Here is a 17,558-nt window from a genome sequence, read left to right as displayed (position 1 = left end):
TGAACAGTGCCAGGGAGGCCTAGCCAACCATGCAGATGTTCTGGTCTTGCCCCAGACTTGTTGGGTATTGGTCTTCTTCGAGGCCATGTCCAGGGTTGTGGGGGTGAGGGTGGAGCCTTGCCCACTAGTGGTGGTCTCGGGATTTCAGAACAGCCAGAGCTCTTCATGGAGAGGGGCGGATGCCCCAGCTTTTGCCTCCCTGATCGCCCTCTGGAGATTCCTGATTGGCTGGCGATTGGCAGTACCACCCAAGGCTGCAGGCTGGCTGTCCTGGCGGAATTTCTCAAGCTAGAGAAAATAAAACACGCCATTAGAGGATTGGAGGAAGGCATCAACAAAACAGTAGCACGGTAGCATAGTGGTTAGCACAGTTGCTTCACAGCTCCATGGTCCCAGGTTCGATTCACGGCTTGGCTCACTGTCTGTGCGGAGTCTGCACGTGCTCCCTGTGTCTGCGTGGGCTTCCTCCGGGTGCTCCGGTTTCCTTCCACAGTCCGAAGGTGTGCAGGTTAGGTGGATTGGCCATGATAAATCGCCCACAGTGTCCAAAAAGGTTGGGTGGGGTGACTGAGTTACGGGCATAGGGTGGAGGCGTGGCCTTAAGTGGGGTTCTCTTTCCAAGGGCGGGGGCAGACTCGATGGGCCCGAATGGACAAAGAACAATAGCCAAAAACAACCATAGCAGTAAGTGCACCCAGCAAACCCTCCCCCTAAGCACGGCCCAGTGCCAGGAGGCAACCAAAGTGGGGGGGGGGGGGGGGGGGGGGGGGGGGGGGGGGGGGGGGGGGGAGGTCTCACAGTGGTATTTACTAACCACTGGAGGGGTGCTCTCAGGCAGGTGCCCCCAACCTCCTATAACTAGAGAACAGCTCTCTTTGGGACAGTCAGCTATCGGCCCCATGTGACCCAGAGGGCATACCTCGGGCAACTGTATGGCCCAGCTGGCAATCAACTGCTGTTTTTTCTGTAAATTTCTTTCCTCTTTTGTTTCTTTCTCTACATAAGATAACCAAAACTAATTGTTGTTGTAACTGGTGTTGATACATGTATTGGTTTTGTCTTACCCTGTAACTTTTGATATAAAATGTTAAAAATCCAATTAAAAAATTTTTCAAAAAAAGAAAATATTCTAAATCCAGAAAACGTGCTCTGCAAGTTTCTGTGCACATGTAGGAAAAAGAAGAGATGTGAAATTGGGCTTGGAAAAGTTGCTAACAGGAGTTAATTGCATTTGTTCAATTTGAACCTCACTTCTTTATGCACTTTCCTATAGATGGCAGTACCATCCCATCCAATTCTGGCTCCGGTTTCCTCCGGTATTCACAATACCACCAGCAGCAGATCAAGCAGAAAATTCTACATTGTATCTCGTTGTGGAAACAAAAGTACTGATGACTAATGAGCTCACAGCTCAATCACAATTACAGCAAATTGTTAAGCAGTCCATGCACAAGGCATTAAAATAATTTTTTTCCTGCATCAAACCTTAAGTCATGCGTTTTTTTTAAATCACACTTTTCGTGCATTCTTCTAGCTACCTTCTCAACCACATGACTTTCCTCCTCATGTTTCCTGACAGGTTTTGAAGTGATGACCAACCCCTCTGTGAGCCAGTCATCCACTTTTCTATTCATGGGCTCCTTCTTTTCGATCCCCAGTCTGCCATGCAGCTCCTCAATTAGCCTATCCTGAGACACGTTTTTATTAAATATGACAGGCCCAAATTTGCGGCGTGGTAAACCATCACGATACATCGGGTGTACGTTTGAAGAATGCTTTGTCCTCTTAATAAGAGATTTCATCTGCACCACAGGGAACATTGCACAGTGAAACCACAATTCTGCAAGTTACACAGATACACTCCTCACACACAGCATTTACACTCAATACAAGTTAACGTGCAGCCTTTACATGAATACTGTTACCATGTGCAGCACTTACCTTAACATAGCAGAAAACTCCAAACTCCCGAGTAATTTGAACAAAATGCACATGCACATTCAGCAGCAGTGAAGGCACTACTCCTGTAAGTGTTCCAGGCAGAGAGACGTAAATTAAGATGCTCACCTCTGTGTGCCACATTCCTGCTTACTTAATTGATGATAACCAATCTAATCAATCCCAGGCCGGTAATGCATAATGTCTACAGTACAATGGCATGGAAACCAGCTTCGTGAGATTAACTTTAAGGAAGGAACCAATGACATCTCACAAGTCCCACAACAAAGTGGCTCTGATGCCATTGGATCCCCTGCGGTCCGGTCGTCTTCATTACAATGCACTGCATAACAGGGCCTGCCTTCTATGGTAGTTCTTCAAGTATAGAACTTATTGGATCAAGGAGATGCAAACAATTTCCCACACATTTGCGATACATTCCATTGTCTGTACCGCATATATCTGGATGGCACACAAGAGCTCTGTCACAGTGTTGCACACACAATTAGTCGGATTTCAATGTCTACACCCTTTGTGAGTTTGTGATTTATAACGCAAGGTAATTAAAGTTCGCTTCATTAGTACATCCATTTAAAAAATCCCAACACTAGTAGTGCCATTAAAACAAAGTCAGTACTGGCTGCGACCTGGACAATGTTAAGAGCGTTAAACTCCGCAACGTTCTGTTCTGTGTCTAGCACGAGTCTGACCATGCAATAGCATGCTATAAATCTCTGTAAAACATTCCACATTCAAACTTTCTGCCTGCCTGACTAGAAGCAGAAATCCGTTCCACTGAGAGTATTTGAACTGGAGGTAAATCAAGCCGCTCTTCACACACTCTCTCATTGGGTCGATGATGCAGTGAACAATGATTCATGCCACTTTGTTCTAGTTCCATTTCCCTTTGTTTTGGTTGCTGCTGTGCTGCCTGCAGTACAGGCTTTTCACATGACTTGTTTACACTGAGTAACTCTGTTGAGTTTCCATCTCCAGCTTTGGCTCTATCTGCAATACTCTGTTGATACCTCTGCGGTCTCCCACTCCACTCCATATTCAAGGTGGAAAGTTTCAGAGTATCAGGACACAATGGCCCTTTGTCCACTGATACCACCTTAGCTTCAAGGACCTCTTGTTTAGTCTTCACATGCTCTTCTGGCATAGCCTCAGGATACAAGGACAACAACTTATCTAAAGCTTCATTCATCTCAGCAAAGTCAGTGATCAAAGTCATATCAATTTCCTGTTGTTCAGTGCCCAAGGTCAATGCTGGTTTGGACACAGGTCTCTCAGTTTCAGTGGCATTTAAAGAATTTGATAGAACTTCATCTTTCACATCAGTGATAATGAACTGGTACCCAGGTTTTGTTTCACTCCCCACTATCTGTATATCCCTGACGGTGGTTTTGTGTGATTCAGGAGGTTCTGAAAAGGGTGGTATCACTGACAGAGAAACATCAGTGTCCAGTTCTGAATCTGCATCTGGATTAGGTGAAGTTGACGTAAAAAAGACGAATGACTGAACCAGTGGATGGCCACGCAAAGGAATGGCAGGATTAGGTAATGTGGAAGCAGATGAGTGTAAAGCGATAGGCTCCTCATCAATATGCAGCAGCTCCAGCGGACTGGGTGTCCGTGAGAGTGGAGAGGGCAAACCTGTACTATTGAGTATAAACTGGGAATTGCATAGCATGGGCAACTGCAACCCTGTTGTTGATGGAGCAATGACAGATTGGGCAGCAGCAGACACTAGCAAGGCATTCGGAGCAGATATTTCTCGCTTTTCATCCGCTTCAAAACTTATAGGAGTTACAGAACCAGCCTAAAATCAAGGAGAGTAACAGAAAGAACAGAAAAGTGAAGTAAATTGGGGAATAAAAGAGAAAATAAATGAAGAAGATTTTAATGATCCAATCCTGTCCCCTGCTGAGGGAGATCCTATGACCCTATCTGCAGCACTACTCCAAGACACCCAATATCCCAGCTATTCTTCTAGTGGTTAGCAGCATTTCATACCCCATTCATCACACATTGAATTCTCCCAATGCCTTGCATTCCATCTATTCTGCCATTACTTTGTGCTCCATTCCGCACTACATTAGCTCCGTGTCTCACACCTCATGACTGTATCCTCTTTGTGGCCCATGCCCCAGTCCACAAAATATACCACGAGCATCGCATCCAGACACCCTGCTTCTCATGCGTCATTCCTATATCCTCTTTACAAACACCTCTTTAAATTCTGCCTCTGCATTCCTGGTGCCAGCTCTTTCCTCTTGCCTGCCTGTAGTATTTCTATCTAAAACAAGTAATCAATGCAAAATGGGAGTACCAAATTATTTTTGACACATTCTAAAAAAAAGGTTAAGAAATAGTTCAAGCCCAATTCAGTTCAATTTCTTCCAAGCTCGTGCAATGTACATATAACCTCCCAAATTACTAACATTAAGATAACTGAAAAATAAAAGTTGCATCCATCAAGATAATAATTATTTGAATGAAGCATCCATGTCTTGCGTATTCCCTTCAGCAAAATAAAGGGGACAATTCCTGACTTCTTATCAACAAAGAGGCTCAGGTACTATATTCTTCCCAGGTAATGTTTTGCCCCAGTAAATATTCACCCAAGCCTCATTAAAAATTAGTTTCAGATATTCTTTCACAAGTTAAAATGCAACATCTTTTTCCTCCCCCAATACATTCCCGTTGCCTTGATAAATAACAGGTGCCTGCTGCTGGCTACACCTTCCTGTGAACTGCAGTTACAACATTCAAAACAGCTTTCATACAACTCATGGTGTTGTCTATGAGACAAATACTTTTTGCTTGGCTTTTGCCCTTTAGTCCTGGACTCAGGAAGTACAGAAACCTGTTTACACTCACATTGAATACAGAGAGGGACTCCATCAACTCATCGAGCTCACGAGTTGCTGAGGATGCAGAAATGCGTGCCTGCTGCTGGCTAGGAGTGTCACGTTGGGAGTTTGGCCCTTCCACTGGAGTCACAGCTGTTGTAGGACTGAAAACAAGATCAAACAAATCAGCATCATTGGGAACTACAACACACCACAATGATATGCAGTGCCCAAGTTTAAATTCATTTTGCTGCCTGTATTCAAACATTATGCGTAAACTGAAACAAAAATTATATATTCCCAATCAAGCGTACATAAACAATGCTATATATAAAATAATCTGTTACATGTGATGTTGAACACAAGTAGTCAAGACCAACGTTGAAATTTTCATGCTCACAAGGCTAGATGGTATATAGTGGTATTGTCACTGGACTAGTAAACCAGAGACCTAGAATAATGCTCTGGGGACCCAGGTTCAAATCCCCCCCACTGCAGCTGGTGAAATTTTAATTAAATAACCATCTGGAATTAAAAGTCTAATGGCGACCATGAAACCATTGGCGATTGTCATAAAAACAATGTTCTTGAGGGAAGGATATCTGTCATCCTTACCTGGGGCGGAATTCTCCAGAAACGGCGCGATGTCCGCCGACTGGCGCCCAAAACGGCGCAAATCAGACGGGCATCGCGCCGCCCCAAAGGTGCGGAATGCTCCGCATCTTTGGGGGCCGAGCCCCAACCTTGAGGGGCTAGGTCGGCGCCGGACGAATTTCCGCCCCGCCAGCTGGCGGAAAAGGCCTTTGGTGCCCCGCCAGCTGGCGCGGAAATGACATCTCCGGGCGGCCATGCGCGGGAGCGTCAGCGGCCGCTGACAGCTTCCCACGCATGCGCAGTGGAGGGAGTCTCTTCTGCCTCCGCCATGGTGGAGACCGTGGCGGAGGTGGAAGGGAAAGAGTGCCCCCACGGCACAGGCCCGCCCGCGGATCGGTGGGCCCTGATCGCGGGCCAGGCCACCGTGGGGGCACCCCCCCGGGGCCAGATCGCCCCGCGCCCCCCCCAGGACCCCGGAGCCCGCCCGCGCCGCCTTGTCCGCCGGTAAGGTAGGTGGTTTAATCTACGCCGGCAGGACAGGCATTTTAGCAGCGGGTCTTCGGCACATCCGGGCCGGAGAATCGAGCGGGGGGGGCCCGCCAACCGGCGCGGCGCGATTCCCGCCCCCGCCGAATCTCAGGTGCCGGAGACTTCGGCAACCGGCGGGGGCGGGATTCACGCCAGGCCCCGGCGATTCTCCGACCCGGCGGGGGGTCGGAGAATCTCGCCCCTGGTCTTTTTGTTTTTAAATTTAGAGTATCCAATTCATTTTTTCCAATTAAGGGGCAATTTAGCGTGGCCAATCCACCTACACTGCACACCTTTTAGGCTGTGGGGGCGAAACCCACGCAAACACGGGGATAATGTGCAAACTCCGAATTTTGGGTTGTGGGGGCGAAACCCACGCAAACACGGGAAGAATGTGCAAACTCCACACGGACAGTGACCCAGAGCCGGGATCGAACCTGGGACCTCGGCGCCGTGAGGCAGCAGGGCTAACCCACTGCGCCACCGTGCTGTCCTGAGGCAGCAGTGCTAACCATGTGCAACCGTGTTGCCCATCCTTACCTGGTCTGACCTACATTTGATTTCAGTTCCACAACAATGTGGTATATGTCATACCTCTTCATTCACCTGAGGAAGGAGCAGCGCTCCGAAAGCTAGTGACATCGAAACAAACCTGTTGGACTTTAACCTGGTGTTGCAAGACTTCGTACTGTATTTAATTTCAATATAGAATGGAGTTGTGGGTTTAGAAGATAGTTATTTCGCATTTCTAACTGTATACAAGGCCTATGTTATTCAAGTTGCCCTGGAAATAAGCTTTGAGAGGGGAACAGGCCATGGAAAGCTACTGATTTCTTGAGAAATTCCTAGACTTCACAGGTCAGTCTGCAAGAATCTGACAGCAGAGATAGAGGCAGATGATCTCTATTGTTCACCATGCAGAATGCGGATGGGAACTTGTGCTTGAGATACCAAATTGTGAGGATCTGAACGAGGCTGGGAGATTCGCTTAGATTTGGTTGGAGGGAGGAATCTCCACAGTAACCCTCACCATAAAAATCAGTTTGGGGATTAGAAATTATCTGGTTCGAAAAAGAAAATGGAGGCAAACCTTCGGAAGCTGACAATAGTTCTGGACTGGTTTCTGGAGGATGAAGTGTCCAGTAAAGGGACAGTGTAAACTATAATCGTGAAGGGACATTTTCAGTCATTTTGAAAATTAACTGAGGAAACCTTTCTGCAGTTCAGAGAATAGTTAGCCTACTAAAATTGTGCACAGTCAATATAGTTCATTTGTTACAGTAAAGATCAAACTTGAAATCGTGTGTGATCTTTCCAGTCAGTCACTGGAAATTTGAATATCTTTCTACATATGTTATTGGACATAATATCTGAATCATATTACAGAAGTGCTAAATGCAACATATTTGGGGTATTGTGATATGGGTGGAAGAAGTAATCTTGGCATTAATTTCTGGTGTATATTTCCGAACATTAGTTGAAACTCCTACTGGCTGATGTAACTTCCTCTTGCCTTCCAAAATTTTTAAAAAAAAAATTAAATTTAGAGTTCCCAATTGGTTTTTTTTCCAATTAAGGGGCAATTTAGAGTGGCCAATCCACCTACCCTGCACATCTTTGGGTTGTGGGGGAGAATCTGCAAACTCCACACGGACAGGGATCGAACCTGGGTTCTCGGCGGCGCGAGGCAGCAGTGCTAACCACTGCACCACCGTACCGCACCTTTGTCTTGCAAAAATGACAAATTATAAATATTACTATAATCAATGAAGTGTGAGTGTGGCATATAGATAAGATCACTGAAAATCTGTTTTTAAAACAATGATTGAGGAATTATATGGCAACAAATATGTTGCTATGTAATCCTACTTTACAGCTGAATTTTGAATAAGACAAGTTGCAACTTGCTGGACAATATATGAGTTTACACATGCACACAAAACACACGCATGCACACGTTAAAAAGGGGAAAGGAAGAGAACAGGCCAGTATTTACAAACAGTGAAGGCAAGGAAAATTCCCTAGCTTCAAAAGGAGACAAGCCTGCATTTGCATTTACATTAAAGGAGAAAGTGACCTTTAGTATTTATATTGGAACAGAAAAGTCAAAAGAGCTAAGGATCACTTGCCAACAAAGACTGAATTGCAAGGAAGAAAATTGTGGCCGCTTATAAAGTCTCTGTGAGACTGAAGGCCCTCCAATTTTCACAGTTGCATACTTTACCTTGTAATATTTAAGGAATGTTTAAATTGACAGAATCCCAATTCAATATTTCTGCCATGTTACTATATAACCGGATGAAAACCTGCATAATCTATCAACAAATAGGTTCTCGGGGTATAAATTAAACATAGGGAAAAGTGAGGTTTTCATCGTCTCCCCAATGGGAGACTGATGATTTGGAGGCAACTTAGACTGCATTTTAAATTTAAGGCTGGGTCAGGTGGGATACCGATTAGGAGGAAATCATGAGTTAGAGCCAGGAAGATGGATGCGAGGTTGGGGGGTTGGGAAGAGAAGGATATCAGTGAAATGAAGGATTTGTTGCTTGGGGGGTGGGGGACAATTCAGGAGTCTTGAAGAGTTGGGAGAGAAATATGGGTCGACACAGAGGGAGGGGTTTAGGTACATGCAGGTGCGGGATTTTGCAAGGAAGGTATTCCCGACCTCCTTGGTAGTTCTCAAATTCCCCCGCTGACAACACCTCATGCAACAACGAGGGGGCCAAAAGGAGACAAGCCTGCATTTGCATTAACATTAAAGGAGAAAGTGACCTTTAGTATTTATAATGGAACAGAAAAGTCAAAAGAGCTAAGGATCACTTGCCAACAAAGACTGAATTGCAAGGAAGAAAATTGTGGCCGCTTATAAAGTCTCTGTGAGACAGAAGGCCCTCCAATTTTCACAGTTGCATGCTTTACCTTGTAATATTTAAGGAATGTTTAAATTGACAGAATCCCAATTCAATATTTCTGCCATGTTACTATATAACCGGATGAAAACCTGCATAATCTATCAACAAATAGGTTCGCGATTTACATGAGGATCCTGGAGAAGGATGGGGTGTCCATGAAGGGTATTAAGGTGAAATGGGAAGAGGAACTGGGGATGTTGCTAGAAGAGGGACTGTGGTGTGAGTTGCTGTGGAGGGTGAATGCCTTGACTTCTTGGGCAAGGTTGGGGCTGATGCAACTGAAGATAGTGTATAGGGCACTCCTCACTAATTCAAGGAAGAGCCAGTTGTTCGAGGGGGTGGAAGATGCCTGTGAACAATGCCTTCAAATCATGCTCTTGTCCTGTCCAAAACTAGAACATTTTGAGGGGTTGGTATTAAGGGCAATTTCGAGGGTCTTACAGGTGGATGTGAAGCCCAGCCCCTAGAAGCCATATTCAGAGTGTCGGACCAGCTCGAGCTGCAGGCGGGCGCGGGGGCAGATGTCTTACCTTCGCCTCGTTGATTGCTCGAAGGTGGGTCTTGTTGAGGCTGAAGTCAGCCTCTCCACTCTGCGCCTCGGCGTGGCGGGTGGATTTACTGGAATTTTTAACCCTAGAAAAGGTAAAGTGCGAGCTGAGGGGGTGAAGGAGGGGTTCTACAATTGTTTGTTAACATGCATTTCCAGGAGTTGGTTACAGTTGATTGTTGGGGCGGGAGGGATGTCTTGTTTGTTTTTTGGGGGAATCGCTCAGAGTTGTTTGGGTGTTGTATTTTGAAAATGTTTTGAAAATGTTGAAAATTTGTTGAGTAAAAATACTTTTTTTTTTTAAAAAAGCTATCAACAAATCTCTCCTTTCAAAATGGCCAGTCACTCAATCTCATTATTTCAGTCACTACTGAATCAGTTGGATCAATGGACAATCATAGAAAAACAATTAGTTTACATGTGTGTGAATTTCAAATTTCCAGCAGTACTGCTGAGCCAAGGTTTCAGCTGTGGATCGTTCGGTCTGCTGGCAGGAGAAATGAGAATTGTTTGGCTGTAGGTCAAGAAGATATACACATACCTCGGACTGGGGACTGAGCTCTCCAGTTCATCTAACAAGCTTTCCACGCTAGGACGAACGTCCTCAATTCCTCGGCCTCCAATTCGCTTGGGTTTTTCTTTTGTTGGAGGAGGCACTTTCTTCCCCACTTGTGTTCCATTTTCCTGACCTGTGTATTGAGAGCTAGTCACTGGAGCAGGATGGGGGCTGCGACTGGATTCTTCTGAGGAAGGACAGGTAAACAATCAGATTTAATCACAATGCAGCCAAAAGCTCAAGGCTGATTTAAAGCTACTGGAGACTCAAAATTTACTGAAAGCTTTTTTAACTAAGTTCATGGTGGCTGTCCCTGGAGATTTCCCATACATTATTCTTGCCTTTCTGTCATATAAAGAAAAAGATTGCATTTGTACACCGCTTCATCAATGGCTCAGGATATCCCACAATGCTTTACAGTTGTGTATTACTTCTGTAACACTATTCGTAGGTAAAGGCAGCAGACTAGTTACACTCCGTTTATGGCCAGATCATATGGTGCTACTGTTGATTGAAAGAAAAATGGCAGCCAGGACACGTGAGTAAATTCTGTGGAATCTTTTACAGCCAACTGAGCTAATAGAAGGAGCATTGGTTTCATATCTTATTAGAAAACTGGAACTTCTTGTAATACAGCACACCCGTAATCATTCACTGAAGCATTAACCTGGATTATGTACATAAATGTTTGGTCCCCTCCCTCCCCTGAATCTTTGATTCAGAGGTTAAATGTGCCAAATGATATACAGTATTTGTGGACATGTGCAGGGCCTCAGCTTCCTAACTCTCTCTGGCCACATGACTGAAAACACTTAGTCATCTGCAGGCACTGATATGTGTACTAACAAATAATGGTTCATAAGGATCTGAAATAATTGATTCAGAAGGATCTGAAATCACAACTGCTTTAGAACGTGGTGTCCAAACATGCTGAAATGAGGGGGGAAAATTAAACTGCAATTCACCCCTAAGATATTGCAATTTCTCCAAAATCTAATGTAGGGCAGGTGCAGCAGGTTTGTGCCAAAGCATCGTGGAACAGGGTTTCAGATTTTCACAATTCCTCACATTAGCTTTGTTGTGCCACAGGAAAAAAATCAAGAAGAAGCAAGGCACTTTCCCTTGGGAAAGTAGCATACTGCCAAAACACTGGCAAAAGTTTGAGAACTGGTTTCTTGATCCAGCACTGATCACAATGGAAGAAAGATTCCTGGGCCTGAGACCAAAACAACTGGAGGAAATAAAACAATGCGTCGGATTTTTTTATTTCAGGAGTAATCAGTCTTCCAGTTAAATGCTATACTGCATTTATTAAACATTACAGGAATACAGATTATTTGCAAATATAGGCTGACAGCTGTTTTTGAATATCAAAGCAAGCAGCGCACACTGTGATTCTTCATACTGAGTTCTAAATACATTTACTGTCTCACAATTGATTCACATTCCAGTAGGAAAATTCCATCTGTTTAATTATAAAGATGGCCTTTCTGCTCCATGCTCTTTCCACCTTTGGGTGCCATCCTCAAAGTAAATTCTTTGCACACTATCTATTTGTCCAGCAGCCTTCTGTTAATCAGTAGAGAATTCATTTTCAGCTGCCCTGTTACCATTCGGGTTGGCACTAGTGTAGCTAGGATTCAACACCTCCAAGCGAATTGCATTTTTCAGCCAATAGACTACCTTGATAATCAAGCATCTCCATGGAAGTAACATTATTGTACAGATTATTTGGGGAATTTACAGTAAAACAGAGCAGGACAGTGTATGAGAGTGGAAAGAAGGGAAGCAAACACAAAAAAGGCATTTTCTTTCTCATTCATTGCATTGGAGCAAAAATCTTTTTAAAGAACTGGATAAAAACAAACCAAACACTGTTTTCAAGTGCAGAGGTTCCCCACATATATTACGTAAAAGACTTGCCTATTGCAAAACTGCTGGGTGTGTTGTGTTGCACCACATTCAGTTCCAGTAGGAGACGATCCAGTTCTGAAAGGTTGCTGCCAAGTGACGAACTCATGACATTCGGTGAAGATTCTGCGGACTTTGTCTTATTGGGGAAGCTGTGTAAATGACAATGTGATAGTGTTTTATTATCTGAAAGCAGAACAGACTGAGCCACACTGCACTTTTACTTTATTTCTAGATGCCTTGCTTAAATATTACCACAGCGCAGTTCAACACTGTTCCTAGCATCAGATTACACAGCAGCAGTAAAGTTAAAGTGGCTCTGATCTCATTATAAATTATACATCAAACTGTCATGCCAGGGTTCCATCAGGTATGTAACCCTGTTTGGTTTCAAACTAACAGCTAAAAACATAGCTGCAGATGACAGTCACAGGAGGGCAGTGTTGTTCTGCTTAAGGTGAATGATCCAGAATCTTAAATAAGACCGGTACGAAGTCTGACAACACCAGGTTAAAGTCCAACAGGTTTGTTTCGATGTCACTAGCTATACACCAGATACATTGATGACATTTTTTTCCTTTGGACCCACGGCGAAGAATCACTGAAACGACTACACGATGACATTAATAAGTTCCATCCAACCATCAGACTCACCATGGACTACTCTCCAAAATCAGTTGCATTCTTGGACACACTCGTCTCCATCAAGGACGGTCACCTCAGCACTTTGCTTTACCGCAAACCCACGGATAACCTCATGATGCTCCACTTCTCCAGCTTCCACCCTAAACACATTAAAGAAGCCATCCCCTATGGACAAGCACTCCGTATACACAGGATCTGCTCAGACGAGGAGGAGCGTAACAGACATCTACAGACGTTGAAAGATGCCCTCGTACGAACGGGATATGGCACTCGACTCATCGATCGACAGTTCCAACGCGCCACAGCGAAAAACCGGACCGACCTCCTCAAAAGACAAACATGGGACACAACCGACAGAATACTCTTCGTCGTCCAGTACTTCCCCGGAGCGGAGAAGCTACGTCATCTTCTTCACAGCCTTCAACACGTCATTGATGACGATGAACATCTTGCCAAGGTCATCCCCACACCCCCACTACTTGCCTTCAAACAACCGTGCAACCTCAAACGAACCATTGTTTGCAGCAAACTACCCAGTCTTCAGAACAGTGACCACGACACCACACAACCCTGTCATGGCAATCTCTGCAAGACGTGCCAGATCATCGACATGGATACCACTATTACACGTGAGAACACCACCCACCAGGTACATACTCGTGCGACTCGGCCAACGTTGTCTACCTCATACGCTGCAGGAAAGGATGTCCCGAAGCGTGATACATTGGCGAGACCATGCAGACGCTGCGACAACAAATGAACGGACATCGCGCAACAATCACCAGGCAGGAATGTTCCCTTCCAGTCGGGGAACACTTCAGCAGTCAAGGGCATTCAGCCTCTGATCTCCGGGTAAGCGTTCTCCAAGGCGGCCTTCAGGACCCGCAACAACGCAGAATCGCCGAGCAGAAACTTATAGCCAGGTTCCGCACACATGGGTGCGGCCTCAACCGGGACCTGGGATTCATGTCACATTACATTCATCCCCCACCATCTGGCCTGCGAAATCCTACCAACTGTCCTGGCTTGATACAATTCACACCTCTTTAACCTGGGGTTACCCCATCTCTGGATCTGTAAAGATTTAATCACCTGCTAATGCTCGCATTCCAAGCATTGTTTAGCATCTTTGAATTTGTCTATATATGTGTTTCTGGAACAGACCTCTTCATTCACCTGAGGAAGGAGCAGCGCTCCGAAAGCTAGTGACATCGAAACAAACCTGTTGGACTTTAACCTGGTGTTGTAAGACTTCGTACTGTGCTCACCCCAGTCCAACGCCGGCATCTCCACATCATTAAATAAGACCATAAGACATAGGAACAGAATTAGGCCACTCGACCCATCGTGTCTGCTCTGCCATTCAATCATGGCTGAAATCTTTCTCATTCCCATTCTCCTGCCTTCTCCCCATAACTGGTAAATGATGTAAATGGTGAAGATGTCACTTAATAACTTGTATCAATTTACAATATAAAAAAGGCAATAATTGAATCAATCAGATGGTGTTTTAAATTTAATATCATATGCATCATACTGTTCTGTCCTGATCACTTCCTTCAGTCCCATTTTTCTATCGCTCTGAATTTAATCTTCTACCGATCCCTTGGGCCAATATTAGTGACAGACCGCTTTACAATCATGGGTCTGCCTGTTGGATTTCCCTCCCCAGATCCCTTTGTTAATCTCTCCTCTCCTTTCAAGAGATTCCAAAACCCATCCAATTGTGCTTTTAGTTATCTCTCCTATTCTCAGATTACTGCTCGTCATCTATCTTTCCTGTGTAGCATTTTGGGACATCCATTGCATTAATTAAAAAAAAATGTATTTTATTACAAACATGTATCTAAACAGGTTACAGCAAATAAACACCCCGGGAAATGCATTAATGGTGTCATATAAATACAAGTTATATTATCCCATCATTGTGAAGAGAATTTAATAATCCAAACCATGCAACCAAACAAAAAATTTGCTTAGATATATATATATATAGTACATTATTTTTAACAGTAGAAATTGAACAAGGAAAGATGAACAGAGATTAATAAATGTTTCAACTTGCGAGGCTATCTAAGTCACAGAACTTTGACTGCTCGCCCATTATTCACTCAGCTCCATTTTAGGAGGTTTTCTTCTCAAAGAGATTTGTTTCAGCTAACATTGTCACTGTTCAGTCCCTGTCTATCAATGTGACTCTATTCAAAGAGGCAGGCCCAGTTTACCACTGCCATTCCATTTAATGAAGCAGTCTTTGTTTAAGAACATAACTGTCTCACTGCTTTGCCATAAAACACCCGTCTTAACCAAATGTTCTTAATCTGCTGAGGGAGGAAATCTCTGTCTACCATTTTGTTTAGAGAAGGCACCCATGCCCATTATATTTGTCCCGCTTAGAGAGGAAACTGATATTGAAGCATAATGCTATTTGCCACTCTAATTAAAAAGGGGACTTGTCCCAGTGGGGTACCTGTAAACGTGATCTTCCTCAGAGGAACGTGTAGCAGGAGGACTAACAGAGTCTCGCGTGAGACAGGAGCTGCCTTTCACATTTGATGGGTAGGTCTGCTGCTGCATTTGAAATGAGAACCGAGAATATTGAGTATTGAGAACAGTAATAAAGAAGTTCAGAGAAATGATTTTCAAACATGTAGAAAATGTGAGTTACTGCTATCTTGCAATTGAAGAACATACAGAATTTCAACATTTCCGACAATTTAGTTTTATGCTTTATAGAGAACTGGTAGCATCTGGTTTCCTCACACACCTTGAAGAATTATATTCCCAATTTAAAAATATATAAATTTAGAGTGCCCAATTAATTTTTTCCAATTAAGGGGCAATTTAGCGTGGCCAATCCACCTATCCTTCACATCTTTGGGTTGTGGGGGCGAAACTCACGCAAACACGGGGAGAATGTGCAAACTCCACATGGACAGTGACCCAGAGCCGGGATCGAACCTGTAACCTCGGCAGCGTGATGCAGCAGTGCTAATCACTGCGCCACCGTGCTGCCCATATGTTCCCAAGTTTACTTGTATTCTTTAATTGAGAAATTAATTCTGAATACTGAAATCACTGCCGCCCAAATCTAGTTTATCCCCAATTTGGGTGCCACTCCTCCCTCCAAATAACAGGAATTAAACTACTGCTAGGTAGTAGTTAACGATTTGCAGGCTTACTGGTACAGGTGTGACTCCGACAGAAAACACACCTTGAAGCTGTTCGCAGCTGAGACAAAGCACTTTAGGGCTTTGAGCAGTTCATTACAACACTGGAAAAAGTTTCATCTTGCATTATTTCAGTACTGGCATTGAACTTGTTGAAAACTCGAACAACTAATAGCTTCCAAGGTCTCAACTAGCTTTGCTCCAGGATTATTAAGACATCAAAATGTTTTGAAGATTAAGGGGCATAAATCAGATTTTATAATCTTAGGGATACAAAAATGTTGATGTAAATCATCTCAACATTTCAATTTCTTATGAGATACTCGGGTAGGTTTGACTGGTCCCACACTTGCAGCTAACATTTCAGCTGGACACAGCCAATAAAAAGCAAATAGGAGCAGAGTATCGTTGCAGCACAGAAAGGGGCTTTTCAGCTTGACAAGTCAGGATGGTGAGTGGCTTGGAGGGGATCTTCCAGGTGGTGGTGTTTCCCATGTATCTGTTGCCCTTGTCCGTCTAGATGGTACTGGGTTTTGGGAGGTACTGTCAAAGGAGCCTTTGTAAATTTCTACAGTGCATCTTATAGATGGTACACATTGCTGCTACTGTGCATCGCTGGCGGAGGGAGTGAATGTTTGTGGATGGGGTGCCAATCAAATGGGCTGCATTGTCATGAATGGTGTCAAGCTTGAGTGCTGTTGCAGCTGCACTCATCCAGGCAAGAGAAGAGTATTCCATCAAACTCCTGACTTGTGCCTATTAGATTGGGGATAGCCTTAGTAGAGTCAGGTGGTGAGACACTCGCCGCACAATTCTTAGCCTCTGACCTGCTGTTGTAGCCACAGTATTTATATGGCTAGTCCAGTTACGTTCCTGGTCAATGGTAAGTCCCAGGATGTTGGTAGTGGGGGAATTCAGTGATGACAATGCCATTGAATGTCAAGGGGTGATGGTTTGATTCTCTCTTATTGGAGATGGTCATTGCCTGGTATTTGTGTGGCATGAATATTACTTGCCATATGTCGACCCAAGCCTGGATATTGTCCAGGCCTTGTTGCATCTGGACATGTACTGCTTCAGTATCTGAGGAGTCGCAAATGGTATTGAGCATTGTGCATCATCAACAAACATCTCTACTTCTGATCTTATGATGAAAGGAAAGTCATTGATGAAGCAAGTGAAGATGGTTGGCCTTAGGGCAATACCTTGAGGTACTTCCGCAGTGATGTCTTGGAGCTGAGATGACTGATATCCAATAACCATAACCATTTTCCTTTGTGCTTGATATGACTCCAATCAGTGGAGAGTTTCCCCCTGATTCCCATTGACTTCTGTGGCTCCTTGATGCCACATTTGGTCAAATGAAATGTCAAGGGCAGTCACTCTCACCTCACCTGTTCAGCTCTTTTGTCCATATTTGAACCCAGGCTATAATGAAGTTAGGCGTTGTGGCACTGGTGGAACCCAATTTGGCTCGGAGCACTGCAAGTTTTCGAGCACAAGTCTTCAGCCTTATCTTTTGCACTGATATACTGGGCTCATCATTCAGGATGGAGATATTTGTGGAGCCTATTCCTCCAGTGAGTTGTTTAATTGACCACCACCACTCACAATGAGATATGGCAGCACTGCAGAGCTTAGATCTGATCCATCGGTTATGGAATCGCTTAGCTCTGTCTATCACCTGCTGCTTCGCATGCAAGTAATCCAGTGTTGTAATTTCACAAGGTTAGCATCTAATTTTTAGGTCTGCCTGGTGCTGCTCCAGACATACCCTCCTCCACACTTTATTGAACCAGAGTTGATCCTCTGGCTTGGTGGTAATGGTAGAGTGGGGGATATGCCGGGTCTTGAGGTTACAGATTGTGGTTGAGTACAATTCTGCTGCTGCTGGGGGCC

At 44.4% G+C, this 17,558-nt stretch overlaps 1 protein-coding gene across 11 annotated transcripts in view; it reads right to left on the bottom strand.

Annotated features, from left to right (window-relative positions):
- LOC140409981 (paxillin-like) overlaps window positions 1-17,558 on the bottom strand; it is a 251,482-nt gene that overhangs the window by 31,003 nt on the left and 202,921 nt on the right. For 5 of the 11 annotated variants that reach the window (XM_072498017.1, XM_072498021.1, XM_072498023.1 and 2 more), the window contains 6 exons: window positions 14,960-15,060; window positions 11,857-11,996; window positions 9,919-10,120; window positions 4,822-4,957; window positions 2,708-3,760; window positions 1,539-1,802 (listed from right to left, as the gene is read on the bottom strand). In XM_072498017.1, the coding sequence (XP_072354118.1) occupies window positions 1,539-1,802; window positions 2,708-3,760; window positions 4,822-4,957; window positions 9,919-10,120; window positions 11,857-11,996; window positions 14,960-15,060 (1,896 nt within the window). The remainder of the gene's footprint in view (window positions 1-1,538; window positions 1,803-2,707; window positions 3,761-4,821; window positions 4,958-9,918; window positions 10,121-11,856; window positions 11,997-14,959; window positions 15,061-17,558) is intronic. The other 6 variants (XM_072498025.1, XM_072498026.1, XM_072498027.1 and 3 more) reach the window with 4 other exon arrangements.

The sequence above is a fragment of the Scyliorhinus torazame genome, chromosome 1, assembly GCF_047496885.1.
Source record: "Scyliorhinus torazame isolate Kashiwa2021f chromosome 1, sScyTor2.1, whole genome shotgun sequence".
In the NCBI taxonomy this organism is placed as follows: Eukaryota; Metazoa; Chordata; class Chondrichthyes; order Carcharhiniformes; family Scyliorhinidae; genus Scyliorhinus; species Scyliorhinus torazame.
This window is presented reverse-complemented; position numbering and strand designations above follow the sequence as displayed.